This window comes from Pinus tabuliformis, chromosome 2_1, assembly GCF_031772625.1.
Source record: "Pinus tabuliformis cultivar Carrire ecotype Pingquan chromosome 2_1, CPIR1, whole genome shotgun sequence".
Lineage (NCBI taxonomy): Eukaryota > Viridiplantae > Streptophyta > Pinopsida > Pinales > Pinaceae > Pinus > Pinus tabuliformis.
In genome coordinates this window covers 879521444-879537885 of record NC_142299.1, presented here as the reverse complement: position 1 = coordinate 879537885, position 16442 = coordinate 879521444, and the positions used below count along the sequence as shown (strand labels likewise).

Below are 16442 nucleotides of genomic sequence, written 5' to 3'. Positions count from 1 at the left end.
TTTGTATGTCAATTGTTTGCATTTTGTATTAATTCCTAGTTTAACATCCAATTTTACTTTCAATTTTGCATCCATGGTTACATCCGCATTTGACTTCTTATATAGAGTATATTTTTCTTTACATATATGACCCCCTTTATAGATTCATAGTGAAATATATGATAGTTTCTAAATATCATTAAAGCAGATATCACAATTCAAAATCATTTGTAAAGAAATTTAAGAGAAATTGACAACATCCATCCAAAAAAATAACAATGTGTCATTAACAATTTTCAAAACATGTATAAAATAGCAACATAATACTAATAAAATCAGTATTATTTTTAATCAAAACAACTAAAATTCAAATATGATTAACAAATCAAAATATTTCATGAATATCGTTATTCTACGATAAATTAACAACATACATAAATCAAACTCATCGTATGATTACAAAATCAAAATGTCTCATTGATATAGGGTAAATTCACAACACCCATCTAAACATAACAATGTCATTCTACACAATAATTTCTTCATAAAAAACAATGCATGTGCATGCCTAGCTACCACCACCAAGATCATCCTCATGATCATCTTGACCATCCTCATTACTCTGATCCACATCATCACCAACACCGCAACTATCATCATCATCTCCTCCTTCACCACCATCATCCTCATCCTCATTCTCATCATCTCCTGATATATGTTGAACATAATTTGGATCATCGTCTTGGCAATCATTACCTATAGCATTCTGACAAAAAAAATCAATATTACATGTTAGTATTAATTACATAACACAACGCATGTTTTTGTTATACAATGTTAACCATAAAATGAGGTAAGGTATAATATCTAATAGTACTAAAAAATAAAATGAAAATATGGTTTAAAAGTATATTGGAAATCCAACTAAGATTACATACCATAGAGTCCATCCAAACAACAAATTCAACCCATCTCTTTTGCTGCAACACCTCCTTTTCCAAATGATTTGGAGGTCTTCCATATTTTAGTTCCTATCAATCAGTAAATAGGGAGAAATTAGATAACAATGACTTTCTTCTAGTACAAAATTTATTAAAAAAATATCACATGTTTAATATACTTACAAAGGTTGTTATCAGTGCTTTTAAACCTTTCTGGCCACTACGATGAGTGACTTTTGTCTTGGTTAACCTCGCCTTGGATGCCTTGTCCTTAAACATAAACCAATTCAATTTATTTTCACACAAATACATGTCTAAGATACTTATAAGTATTAATACATCCTAAATAATGTTTAATGAAAAATTCAATACCTGAATGCTCTCATTGCCAGCGTTTCTTTGTGCATCCAACTTCTCATATGATTTTACAAGTTCTTTCCATACTTTAAAAGGTATGTCAATAGGTCTTTGTTTCAGTCTTTGATCTTGAGGCATTTTTTTAATTTTTCTTGTTTGGTTAAAAATTTTGGTTAAAAAAAACCGAACAAGTAATTCACATCAATGGCATGGGGACTCTATGGATATGTGTAAAAAAATGGCTATAAAGAAAACATCCAAAAAACATATGAGCTCTCCCTTTGATGGTCACTTGGGGCATATGGCTGGAAAGGAACAACTCCATTTTCGAAAATCAAGGACAATCCTTTCTCAAAGTCCTTCCTAATATTTGCTCCAAATGTCTTAAAATGAAAAACAAAATTCAAACATCATCCTTAAACATCTCCCTTAAATATAATATTGGACCATAAATTCTTCACTTTTATTGTTATCGGCTCTGGAATGATTTTTCTATATGCAATTATATAATGAAATATGCGTGCACTAATGAAAAAACATTGAGTTTCATTTTTCATAATCACAAACAATGAAAAAAGAATCACACGTAACTAGCATCATTTTGGAAATTTTATATTTATTAAAAATCTTTAACATGTTTTCCTCCCATATCTCATAAAAAGGTGTGAAATTTTTTATATACTCTCCAATAAGCACTACAACAAAACCAGCGATTTGGAGGTTTTACACTAAGTTTTTCAACATCGAGCTTACTAGGGCTTGCACCACCGGGGTTATTAGTAAGAATCTCATGAGGTTTGCATAGCCATGATTATTAGAATCAAAATAGTAGGATTTGCACTAAAAAACAGTTCATAGAGCTTTCCTGCTGGGGAGAAAATCACAAGTTCAACTTCTGCAGTGCAGAGCACCGAGAGCTCGTAAGCTTTCTTCAGCAATCCACCTACGTTTGGAAAATGTAGCCTGCCTGTTGGCGATGTTCTCAATCCTCTTCCTCTGCATCTTTCCCCTCACTATTCTTGTATGTCCTCTTTCGTTTTTCCCTCCAAACAAACCCTCTCAAATTGAGAAAGCAGAACAACTCACTCGATGAGAATCCGAATCCATTTATCACTTCTAACAATAACCCAATACGATACCAGAAGTGATTACACAAAACCTGATTGACTCTTCATTTGTTTGGAAAAGAGCCAAGCATATACTTCTGACGAGGGTTTCTGTCTCAATTCTGGCTCGCAGGACGTCGCTTAGTCAATTGCGAGAAAAGTTTTCCACTTGCCTTTCACATACGGTTTGTCACACTATATATTAAAATAAGGTTGATCATACTAACAATAAGGTTGTATAGTTTAAAAGGAGGGCTCTCCTGACTGCATTTGGTTGGTTTATAGAAAAGATTGCTGGAATGTGTAATGTGAATGCTCTGCTAACTATTTTTTAAGCATTTGGAAGTATTAAAACCCCCTAGGATAATTAATGTAAGACCTGTTAATTAATGTGTAAAGATGGCTATTGTCCTTGGGCTACCTTAGCTGTTCGTGTTTAGTGATCTATGGTATTATGACTCCTCAAGTCACTATTAAACCATGAGAACCATGCCCAAGCAGACTAGTGTGACATTGTGGATGAGAACCAAAACTAGACTCCTATAACCTCCTTTTTCATCCTTTAAATTGCAGAATTAACTGACTGTTCTAGTAATCGTTCTTGAGCACCTGAAGATGTGCACCCTAAATAATAAGAATAATACCCTGTAACATATGAATAGTCCATCCTGTGCATGTAGGATATGCACATGAGGTCCAATAAAATCACTAACCAGAATACTAGGTGTTATTAAAGCCTCTACAGGTTGATATATATGAATGTTACAGTGTGCAGGAGTATGATTCAATTCCATACGAAAATACAAAACATCTGATAGGATTTCCTTATACCTCATAGGCAAACAACCATTGTCCCTTCTATAGATGAGCAGAATAAGTGCTTGGTTCTCTACACTAAATAAAGACAAAGTATAGTACTTATTGCTGACAAAATAGGATTTAAATCGCGGTTCAATTGCTTGACATTCAGCTGGTCACAGAATTGTAGAGTGCATAATCGTAAGTGATGTTGCGAGCCTCATTGCTCAAAGTCTAAGGGTCTTGCGAGCCATAATCACAGCCATGTATGGCATATCTTGTAATTATGGCATTTTATGAGGTCAATTCTTGTGAAGACATTTCAATTTATAATAAATTTTGCACCTCAACAGAGTTTTGGCAAGACCTGGCTGAGCTAGGACATCAACAACAAAGCTGATATGAATGACATAATCTAGCCTCAAGAGGGAGCCTCTTTTGTTTCATCACTCTAACAATCTATGAAGTGGTGGAAAGCATAACAACTTCCCCTTGAATATGACACCTAAACTGAGTACAAATCCTAAATGATGCAGCCCTTGGTGCATGTCTCTCAAAGTATCGATATTTCAAATGTTGAAAGCTCTTGTGCCCATTTGATATGCATTCGATTGCAGTTCCCCTGAAGAAAGAATCTTATAAAGGTGAGGCCATGGCCAATATGTTAGCCATATCCATTGGAGTTGCCATTGCTTGACAACTTTAGTGTGATCAGTCCCACCATGAGTCACATGGGCTTCTACTCAACACTGGCTGTTGCTATTGTAAGAGTCTTCAAGCTCGTTGAACCCATAGTATTGATAAGTGTATTCTTTGGGTCTCTGGTTTTCAAATTCTGCCTATGTTTTCCTCTCAGTATCATTATTTCAAATGCTGAAAGCTCTAATTCCCATTGCTGTGTATTTGATTGTGGTTTCCCTAAAGAAAGAAGCTTATAAAGGTGAGCCCGAGGCCAATATGTTGGCCATATCCATTGGAGTTACTATTTCAGCTTATGGGGAGGCCAAGATGAATGCATGGGAGGTGATTCTCCAGTTAAGTGCAGTTGCATGTGAGACTACCCAATTGGTTCTCATACAAATTCCACGAACATCAAAAGGGATTAAGTTGAATCCCATCACATCTTTGTTGCTCCTTGTTGCCTTGTTTTTCTCATCACCCTCTGGGCCTTAGTAGAATACCCATTTCTGATAATCAGGGTCTCTTCCTTTGATTTGGATTACATGACATTTCTGCTTGTGCCTTGGCTCTTAATCTTGCAGTGTTTCTTCTGATAGGAAAGACTTCAGCCTTGACTATGAATGTTGCTGGTCTTGTCAAGGACTGGCTGCTCATAACATAATCTTTGTCTGTAATAAATGAAAAGGTTACAGTCATAAACTTGAGTGGGTGTGGACTGGCTTTTCTCGCTATCTGTTACTATAATCATTTGAAACTTCAAGCTCCCAAGTCCAATGACAACCAACCAAAGTACCTCAGCAGTGCAGCTGATGCCAATGATGAAGGAGAAGGTTTGATAATGACGAGTGGGAGATTCTCAATCAGAGATTCAGAACCAGTAGAGAAAAATCAAACTCAAGCTTCAGGATTAGGTATTTAGATCATTAATATTGTCTTGTGCTAGAGATTACTGTTCTTGGATTGGCTCCTCTATGCCCAGATTTATTTGCAAGGAACAAGCCAGTCATTCACAGTGAAGAAGATAATGACAAGATTAGTGTATAATGATGGACAAGATGGTGCCATGGTGCCAACCTAAATCTCAAGTAAGGAGACATCTGTTCATCAATTTGTCAAGAAGCATGGCCTACAATTCAATTGCTCTAAGCCTATCACTTCTTCCACCTGTCAAATAAATTGTTTCCTGTTTGTTTAGTTGACTATGGTTCTAATAAATATACTATTGTTTGATGTAAAAAGACAAAACAAAACAAAAAATATGGAAAGTTGTGACCCCATTTTCTAACTACAAATTGAAATCGGATTACCATAGTGACCACCTCTGCTTATTGGAATCAAAAAGGGGGTGGGTTATGCACAATCCTACGTATCATTTGCTATTACCAGAGATGATTAAAGCCACCCTAAACTCAAGTCTTAACTATGCTGATAGGGTGTTTGGGGAGGGGGATCCCTTACCAACCCACTATAATCTGCACAAAAGCATCCTAAGAACATATGCAAAATCAACCCTTCAATGAAATGATCCAAGAATATAGGTACTCAAACATTGATTTTATCAAAGAAAAATACAAGACAGAAAGAAAAGATCATAACAAGGATTAGAAGAGTCTAAGAACAGTGCTCACTGTCTACAGAGCCAAGATGAATGCAGAAGAGTTCTTCCTTCAGTTCCCCATCTGAGAAATCAGTTGCATGCCAGACCCAAGTTTTATCACTACGTGCGTGCTCCTGAAGTGACATTGGGGAATGAACTGCAAGGCAAAAAAAAAAAACAATATAATCCAGATAATAAGGATCAACACAAATTCTCGGCACAGAAAGCCTCTTAAAACTTGGACGTAAGATAAGCTATTACAATCTCAGGGGGGAAATTACACAAAAAAAAAACAAACAAACAAATTTACATACTTAAATGGTTTGCACATATTTTCAATGTCTTGGATTGCCTCATGACCAGCCGAACCTTTGTAGTATCCTTGTGCTTAAGAAACTTTACTGTTCCTACACCACGCTCCTTCCATTGATTCCCATCATTGGATGAAAAATTGGAATGAAACTCTTCAGCAGATTGTTCTTCTTCCTACCCCACCACCACCATAAATGCCAACAAGTATATATGAAAAGGAAATATTTCAGGACTTTAGAGCTCAAAAAAGTTCAATCACTATCACCCCAAGTTTTGCTGATATGAAAGCCTATTTCTGTAGAGAAGAAGTTCTTCGATACTCTGTTCCTGACAGGGCTGTCTCTTACAGTACTGTAGATGGGAGTAATGCAGTTGTTGCTCCACTAAGGAAATTTGGTTGCAAACCTACCATAATGCATACACCATAGTGCATTATGACTCTTATTGAAGGATTGTCATTAGGGAACACTAAAGGAGATTACTCATTGATAATGAGCCAAAATGGAAGTAATAAAATATCTATGTTGAGAGCTATTGCGGGGATGTGGTGTTTTGGTAAAGGAACTAATAGGTTCCATATTAAACACAAAAATAAAGAATCAAATAAATCTACTTTACCAGAAGTTGTCAATCATATTCAGCGACTTAAGTCATGTTGTGATCTTGAAGTTACAGTGAATGACAAGGCCTGATCTCAAAATTTCATAAGGGTCCGAGTTGCTGATTGGAAGGCCAAGGCCCTGATCTTGAAGGCCAAGATTAGGACTTGCTGGAGGGTGGACAGTCCTTATGTTAGGCTTGAATCTGCTCTAAAAAAGCAGCATGGAGGGCAGCATCTTATTGGAGGAGAGCCGCAGAAAGGGAAAGCAATTCTGGGCTAGTTTGATGAACTGTTAGGGACTGTGATTGGTGCCCTAAACAGTCCCAGAATTGCAGCAGTGCAGCAAGAAGTCTACAGCACTTTTAAGAGATGCTTTGAGCATTCGGTTGGCGATGTTTTGAAGACATTTTCTTCAGTGTTGCTATGTGCTAGGCCACGGGCCATAGCACCATAGCAAGGGTTACCTTGGGGCTGCTGTCTTAGGACTGTTCGGAGACTGATCAGATTAGCCATTCATCACAGTCAAGGGAGTTTTGGCCTGCAACCAGAATTGCTGGAGCAGCTAGCGATTTGAAGAATGCTGCATCAGGATATGCTTCAGCACTCTTGATGATTGAAGACTGTCATAATGATGTACCTTCTTCTGCTGTCATAAAATCTCAGATTTATGTATTTGTACGATCTCTCTCTCTCAGATTTATGTATTTGTACTATCTCTCTCTCTGCTGAACTATTGAAGATTATAAGAAGAATTGATCAAGGGTTCCCCACATTGGGGTTTGTCCCTGGCTGGTGCCACATCTTGTGTCCTCTTCTCTTGGCTTGTCTTCTACTGTTTATGTTTATGTTCTATCTGCACTTTACTATCATGTTGATGCGATTGCTAATCTGAATATTGTCATTGGGCTAATATGAAAAATTGAAGTAAATTGCTCTAAGCATAGATCATACCTAAAATTAACACATGCAAAACTTATCCATGATGTGATGATGTTCCAGCAGATGATTAGCAGAGAGAAGTTAGACGTGTGAAATTTAGCCTAGAAGCCTATTTTCAAACCCAAACAAATCTAGCAGGCCAAAATAATATATGATTCCATCAGTTAAATTGGATGATCAGCCCTCACGAAATTGAAGAAATTGGTTTCTGGAATTCCTGATGTTCAAGCCCAACACGATGGAGTATGTCCTGGATGTGCTAGTGGAAAGAAGAGAAGGGGTCCATTTCCCTCTAGTGAGAACAAGACAAAAATACAAAAGACATCCTCCATCTCAGTCATTACGAGATATGTGGTCTGATGCCCGTACATTGGTGGTCATCTCTACTACATTATCTTCATTGATGATATTTTAAAGAAGACATGGATATATTACATGAAGCATAAGGATGAGGCCTTCGATTTGTTCAAGAATTTCAAAGCCTTGGTCAAAAATCAAACTGGAAAGAAAATTAAGATCTTCAGGTCTGACATTGGTGGAGAGTACATTTCCAATGAATTCATAAATATTTGCAAGAAGGCATCACGAAAGAGATGATTGTGCCCTATAATCTCAAACAAAATGGAATAGCCAAAAGGAAGAACGGGTCTATTGTAGAAGTTGCCCATGCCATGCTCCATGATCAAAAGTTGTTGAAGTTCCTTTGGGGGAAGCAACTAATGCAGTTGTATATGTTCAAAACAGGTACCCCATCAATCATTGGACAACAAGACTCCTGAAGAAGTATTCACAGGTTTATTCAAGTTGACCCTCACACCCTTGAAGAAGCTGTGAAAGAACAAGTTGGAAGGATGCTATGGTGTTTGATCCTTGTCTTTGGTAAGTCAGGAATCTCACCCAAACATATGATGCAATGTGTTCTACCACATGACTCTTGAGGGTTATTGTTTGGAAGATCAAGAAGCAATAGGATGGATGAGATATTGTATCATGCCTATTGCTCAACATAGGGTGGAAAATGTTAGTTCCCCAATGAGATGACTTAGGGTGAGAGTGTCCCATAGGACCTTCTTCATTGTCCGATGAAATTTTACAAGTAGGCATCAGTCTCTCTTTCAGGCCATGGGAAAAATAGAACATGTAAACAATAGCTAGTTACTCAGCCATTTCTATATATTCTGAGATATCTTTAAAAGCCCGCAAACCAGATCTCAGTTGGGGAATTAGCTGATTATGTAACTCAAATGTATAGCTAGGGGAAATGTACAATATTTTGATTCTGTTGAGATTAAATTCATTTTTCTGTTGAGATTAAATTCCAAAATGAACCAGTTTCTTATTCAACATCTTAGTATCACTGAAATACAAGCAAAGAAGTTCAGCAGTTATGAGGCAATAACAGTAAGATTAAAATTCTCTCCTTTTACACACCTACACAAATAATTGTGACCAAGAAGATAATTGATTTTGTCTTCTACTGATATGGGATCAAAAAACTAATATCATTACAATTGGGCATTATAAGTATGTCAAATGCAAACTGCTTCTCCTACTACAGTGTTTAACCAATTCTTAATCAACAGCACGCATACTCAATTTATTTGCATCTAGCAAGAATGAACCCACAAGCATAATGCTGGCCTAAATGATAAAACTGGGATTCCATATATGTATAGAGAGCAACTTTGCATACTTCGTAACATTTCGACAAAGTTTCAAGAGAGAGATAATTTTCTGCTAAAGCCCCCATAATATGTTAAGATGCACTAGACAATCTTAATTTTATTGTTCTGATGACATCATCATGCCAGCTCACTAGCCTACCTATGATATAAATACTTCTCCTGAGTTAAAATTTATACAATTTTAAGCAAATATATAATAAATACAGTAATTTAACCATTAAAAGCATATCTACCAAAACAAATTTGCATCCAACCAATAATAAGGATAACGATTTGGAAATCTTTGAACTAAAATGCACCAAACTGAAATCGTGTTTTTTTTTAAAACACTTTGGAAATTAAAGTGGGCAGTAATACACTCAACCCTTTTGCAGTTTTAGTCATTACATAAAACAGAAATTACAACAATAGGACTGTTTTAAAATTACAAATTTTAAGAGAATACTATTGTATGCATGACACAACTAAATGCATTGTGACATGCTTTGCCCTGGATTTCATGGCTAAGTACATACCCATGAAACTTGAAAGAGTTGTGGCAACAAGTCGTTTCTGTAACTAAAGAGAAGAATTTTAATTTGGTTGTTCACATTCATATCAAGTATAAAATCACCCAATAAAATTTCTCTCGAGGCATTAACAACGACCAACCTCTCACAAAAGAAGCGCTTACCAGTTTTTGGCAATAGTCAAATTTAGCGCCCTCTCTCAAAGTCAACACGAGTCCTACTGGAGCCTCCTTCATAACTTTCCTTCATTGCAGACCCAGCACTTGCCTTCATGGTTCCTCCACCTCCAATCTTGTCCATTGCTTTCTTCCCTTTCTTCACTTCCGTCAAGAACTGATCCAAACCAAATGGATCAGCTTCTTCTGCATCCTTTTCAAACTCAACAGGTCTGTCCCTAGGTCCACCCCTTTCAGTAGCACCAGCAAATCCTTTATCAGCTCTGAAACGGTCAGTCTTAAGCACCTTATCAAGCTGTTCATCTGCCCCTCCGTACATTTCATTATCTGCATCCTTCTTGGGTCTATAAAGAGTGGACAGTGTGTTATGAGCAGTAAATAGACCTTTATCATAAATATTGTACTGATCATCAGTTGCAAATCCAGACTCCATGCCCTTCTCCTGGTTGAATAGTCTCTGATCGTAGGCAACTTCACCTGTACCTGCAGTGGTATTGGCCATTCCGAGCGCAATTTTCTCACTAACATCACGGTCTCTGTCTCTGGTAATCTTGCTTTTCTTCCCAACGTGCCCTTCTTTAGCCTCCAACCTTCTTTCCCTTTCTCTCTCCCTTCTCCTCTCATCGCGAAGCGCTTCACGCTTAAGCCGTTCCTCTCTTTCCTCTTTATTCTCTCTTATGTTCTCCTTGGGGGCATCACGATCAGACTCCGTCTTCCTTTCACTGCCACCTGCAAAGGGCGTGACAGTTGCCCTTTCAGGTACTCCAATAGCGACCTTATCACCACCACCAGCACCGGCTCCGGCACCTGCACCTGCACCTGCTCCACTTCTCTCCATCCTAGCTCGTTGAGCCAGAGCACGCAGTTCCTGTTCTTTCTTCTCCTTCTCCTTGAGCATTAACTCCTTCTGGATCTTGGATCTCATCTCAACCGCCTCTCTGGCCTTCTGTTCAGCTACATACAACGCCTCTGAAAGCTTCGCAAAGTTGTCATTAATCTGGACCTCCTGGAGCCCTCTTCCATCAGCCGCAAGACGCTTGTCGAGCGGAATTGTATACCCTTTGGGATTCTTCCAATTGGAGATGCAAGGTGGGATTTTCCAGTCTTGCTGATCCTTGACAGTCACAGGCCTCGGAGGTGAATGCATAACAGGAACGGGGGGTGATCCGGAAGCTTTTGGTACCCTCTTATGTTTGAACTTGGGAGGCTCAAGAGGATCCTTGGGCATCAACGCTCACGGGCAAAATCTTGGTGTCTTTCCTTTCTTCCTTGCGCCCCATGTCCAGTGGATATTGGGCAATGTGAATCTCTGGGAAGGCGCCCCCATCGCCGAAGTCTTCGATCTTGCGAGGGACAAATCCTGCTCGCTTCCCGTAAGGGGGTATTTGCTTAACCTTTACGACCGAATTGGGCTGGTGTTGATCTACCCGATCCCTGAACCATGGATCCGAAGCAAAATCATACTGTGGCCCGTTGTTTACCTTGGGAGCTGGAAGGCTCCCAAGTAGTGATCCTGCCATCTTCGAAAACAGACTAAGCACTGAACACAGAAGAACAGATAATACAATTGAAACCTAGTCCAAAAAGAGCTTCAAAATGAAACCTGGCGCTTCTGCAGAGAGAATAATTTGAGGGTTTTATTTATATTTTTACCCGTGGAATGAAGAATCGGCGCGCCGTTCGAAGAATTTCAAATTCTCTTCGAAGCTCTGCAGTTGAACATCGGAGAGCAGCACCAAACCCTGATCGAAAAAATGAAACCCTCTCTGCGGTAAGCTGTCAAAATACTTATACGGGACCATGCAGGTTACAATGTGAATTTGTTGGTCGGCAGCCGGCTCGTTGAAATTTAAATAAATCCTTCAAAGATTTATCCCATCGATTTTCTCCCCTTGTGTTTTCGGCGGTGAGTAAGTTTAGTGGTGGTGCGTAAAATAATTTGGCATAATGAAATTATCTCATGAGTTTATTGAGGTTCAAGTCTCCCCGTTACCTAGATTTGTAATGGAAAAATATTGGAAAATAAAATACCTTTTCTAAAATAACATTAAAATTAAGGCAAGGAATTGGGTATCTCTTCTAGTTTCATTAAGATCCCTTCATGTTGTTTAATTGATTTGATATTATTATTTGAACCTTATTTTTCATTTTGAGTTTTAAGTTCTTTATACGGTGTAATGCTTTATCAATGTTGTAAAGTTAGATTTAATCAACTTTTTTTAATGAAAAATTGTTTTTATTTGGTTAAGAATTTGCCTTTTTTGAAGGTAAAGAAATAGATTAATTATTGAAGATTCAAAATATCTTGCAAGAGTGAAATTACTAGCAAGTAATTATAAGTGGTATAGTTTTTCTTTAATAATAATAATGAGTCAACCTATATTAGCCTAGCAGATAACAGTTAGTGATGGTTATCCTCACTGTTGGTTTTATAATTGAGTTATGATAGATTTTCTCACTCTTTAAAAATAAAAATAAAAATAAGTAATATGTTACACTTGCTTTATACATTATGGAATCTAACCTTTGATTATATGTTGTTCTTTATAAGTAACATTATCCATGAGTGCCCGTGAACTACATGTTGAATTGCATGTTGTTCGTACATTCCCATAGAATGGGAGAACTTGAAATTCCTTTGCATTATAGAGTCGTTGTCCATAGACTTTATGAAGAGGTGAAAGTCAAAATTAGGTTCCAAATAAGGTTTTACGACACATGCCAATTATTCCTAGACTACAACGGATGTTTCGTTGTAAATCTCTTGCACAATTGATGGATTGGCATGCAAAGAATAGGAGTAAAGATGGATTCATGCGAATTCCTATGGACTCCAAAGCAATGAAACATATAGAGGAAAAATGGCCAAGAAAATTCAAGGATGAACCTCGCAGTATTAGGTTAGGACTTGCAATGGATGGAGTGTGCCCTTTCTCTTTCCTAAGCTCAAATTATAGTGTTTGGCCAGTTGGACTGATAGTATACAATATTCCCCCATGGATGAGTGTTAGAAAGGAAAACCTTATGCTAACTCTCATCGTTCCAGGAAAACATCAAGTGAAAAAAATGGATGTTTACATTGCACCTTTTATTGATGAGATGCAATTGTTATGGAAAGGCATAAGAATGTATGACATTTCACGTCCTCCATCAAATAGGTCCTTCATGTTTTATGGCATACTATGTTGGACAATTCATGATTTCCGAGGACTTGGTGTTTGTTCTGGTAAGAGATCAAATAATTTGCATATTCGTAGTACATCATAATTTATTTTCAATTCAAGTTGTATATAAGTATTACATTATTATTGTTTTCTTATGTAAGCTAGTTATTGATTATAGGGCTACAAACAAAAGGGATTTTTGCATGTCCAAGATGTGCAGAACAATTTGAGGGGCGATATTCTAAAGATCTACACAAAGTTATATATGCAAACAACAAGGTTTTTCTACCACCTGACCATAAGTTCAGAAGCCGCCTAAAGAATCAATTTGATGGAAAAATTGAAAATAAACCTCCTCCCAAGGTTATGGGTCCAGCTGATTGGCTTAAAATGTATGGAGATGCTGAATCAAAAGCTTGGAACCATTTTTTTCGTCATGATCATTCAATTGAGGAACCAGAACAAGTTATGGTTGAAATGCCAAAAGGAATGAAAAGGAAATCCATATTTTATGATCTCCCTTACTGGAAGGATCTATTAATATCTCATTTAATAGATCCTATGCATGTTTTCAAAAATGTCCCTGATTCTATTTTTCGACATATATCTAGCAAAGATAAAGACACTTTGTCATCAAGGAGGGATATTGCTCTTTCACGTACCAAATTTGATAGAAGACATTTGTGGCCAAGTAAGGAAAATGAATCATATGCAGAAGCTCCATGGATACTAAAAAGGAAAGAGTTAGATCAACTAAAAAATGTGATTCGTTCAATAAGAACACCCACTGGATATGGATCATCATTGAATAAAGCTTTTACAGTAGAGGGACATATCACAGGATTCAAAACACATGATTATCACAATTTTATGACGGTATTAACATCAATTAATTGTTATTCTTATCATTTACTTACTAAAACTTATTTTGATATATTATGATAAATCAATACTAATGAACTATAATAATTTGGTTTGATAGCATATCATGCCACTAGCAATAAGAGGGGATTCATGCCTTACAACTGACTTAAGGAATGCCATATGTCAATTGTCAGCCTTTACGAGGTATGTGGTCGCTTGATATTTACAAGGTTTTACATGGTATGAAATGTTCCTCTATATGATACAATGATATATTATATCTCATTCTAAATGTCACTAAAAATTCATACTAACTTAATGACAATATCTAATTAGGTGGGTGACCTCTAAAGAGATCCATGAGTCTGAAGTGCCAAGATGGAAGAAAGAAATCACAGAAATTGTATGTGTATTTGAAAAGGAGCTCTCTACAAGTTTCATGGACCTACAGGTCCATTTACTTATACATCTAGTTGATGACATTGAAATGGCAGGTATCATTTCAACAAGATGGATGTTTTTCTTTGAGAGATACATGAAAAACCTAAAAAGATATGTCCGATAGAAGGCACATCCAGAGGGTTGCATGGCTGAAGGGTATGTACTAAATGAAGCATTTTTCTTCCTATGTGAATTCCTTGGTAAAGATTTTGAAGATGGTGCACAATTTTGGGATCAAGAACGTGCATCTGATATTATAGATGGAGAAAAGCCTCAAACTAATGGTGTTCAAGAAGTAATTGGTATGTAAAATATTCATTATTATAGTTATTTTAGAATCATTTACTATATCATTTTGGGCTTCCCGAATTGAAAGAATAATATTTTAAGTTTGAATTATACATGTTGATTTTTAATAGGTGTTGATGAAAGTGTTGTGCTCAACAAATTTGTCCTCTACCAAATGGAATTCATGAATAAATGGATTGATATGTATGATATAAAAAGGAAAGAAGTGTTAGAAGCAAGGAAACAATTTAAGATATCAAACCCAAGGAATACCCCACTTCCCACTAATATTTCCGATCAATGGGGAAAAGAATGCACAATAGAATGGGTTTCTAAATAAATTCAAAACCAAATAGATGAGGAAGGAATAGATGCAAACATAATAGAAGATGAGATCAACATGTGCAGAGGATGTGAAAAAAAGGTAAATTTTGAATTATTACAAAATGTTGCTTGAATACATTAATCACATTGTTAACTATTTAACTATGCACAATCATATTTAATTTCACTCAAGTAAATGGCTTGTCACAGGTGAGGAAGTATCCTGCAATGTGGGCATACAGTCATCATTATCGTGTAGAAAGAGTAGATGCAAAAAGACGATCCTTCGATTGTGGTGTCATGGTTGATTTCAAGCAATCAAGTCGAGCAAGTTCAAAAGATAAAAATGTTATTGAAGGGAATCTTCAATACGTTGGAAAAATACAAGAAATTATTGAGTTAGATTACCGCTCTTTCAAATGTAGTATTTTTAAATGTAAATGGTATGAAGCATTTAACAGGACACGGAGACATGATATCCATAGTGGATTGTTTTCTATAGATTCATCAAAATACCTACCACTGGATAAGGAGCCCTATGTTCTACCAATTCATTGTGAGCAGGTATTTTTTCACTAAAACAATATAAGAAATATAAGAAATAACGGTTGTATGTAATTTTGTAATTCATTTTTTATTGTGGATATATACATTCTCATTGATAATAAAATTTGATACCACTGGAGATCTAATATATTTATCTTCTTCACATGCAGGTTTTTTTCTATGAAGATATTTTGGATCCAAAATGGATATTTGTCATTCATTATGATCCAAGATTAAGGCATATATTCGAAGATGCCTCAATCAATACAGAGAAAAGTAATGATGACCAACCAAATATAGTTCAAGAATCGGGGAACATTGAACAAATTGGCATCAATGATGATGTTCAAGATGATGATGTTCAACCAGAGGACTGTGAACTAGATGATGGTGACAACATTCCTTTAGCAGTATGGACAAGCAGGGCTAGAGGTGTATTTTCACAAAATGATAAATTAGATGAGGCAATTCACCATGACAACCAACAATTTCCAAAGGCAAATGATCTTATAGAAGAAGGCAATATTGATGATATACAATATGAAGATCAAATTAATAGATCTGGTAACACTGATATTTTTGATGACGAAACAACTTTTATTGATACAGAATATGACGAAGGTGAAGATGAGGATGATCACAATATTACTTTAGCAGAATGGTTTAGGAAGAGTAATATTAATTTCTTGCAAGAACATATGAACATTGACAAGGAAGCATTGGAAGACATAGATGCAGATGATAACATAAATGAAGACTTCTAGATAATTTACAGGGTATGTCATTCATGTTTAAATAAGGACAATTATTATGTCCCATTTTCAAATGATTCATTGTTATTTGGTTGTAATAGTCATTTAATTACCATGTTTAGAACTCATAATCTAAATTGGTGTTTTGAATATTCTTATAGGTATACTCATTACTTGATGCAATTAATGTCATTAAAATGTATGTTAGTTAATATGGTTTGTTGGTTGGAAATAACAAGCTCAGTTAGTTAGATAAGAGTTACTATGGTTAGTTTCATCTATTAGTTGAAAATGGTTAGAAATAATATGAAGTTATGACTGAGACAAAATGAAAATAATTTATGTGTGTATAAATTGTCACATATTGTGAATATAGACAAAT

General features: G+C 36.3%; 2 protein-coding genes across 2 annotated transcripts; both read right to left on the bottom strand.

The window, feature by feature from the left end:
• Nucleotides 1-326: 326 nt before the first annotated feature.
• Nucleotides 327-1273, bottom strand: LOC149203464 (uncharacterized). The gene is made up of 3 exons (XM_089400191.1): nt 1104-1273; nt 918-1010; nt 327-745 (listed from the first exon to the last, which is right to left on the bottom strand). The coding sequence occupies exons 1-3, from the start codon at nt 1230-1232 to the stop codon at nt 548-550; spliced, it is 420 nt and encodes a 139-aa protein (XP_089256317.1). The 5' UTR covers nt 1233-1273; the 3' UTR covers nt 327-547.
• An 8345-nt stretch (nt 1274-9618) lies between these two features.
• LOC149203463 (SNW/SKI-interacting protein A-like) lies at nt 9619-10909 on the bottom strand. The gene has a single exon (XM_089401884.1). It carries the CDS (start codon nt 10907-10909, stop codon nt 9692-9694), a length of 1218 nt encoding a protein of 405 aa, XP_089258010.1. The 3' UTR covers nt 9619-9691.
• Nucleotides 10910-16442: the final 5533 nt, after the last annotated feature.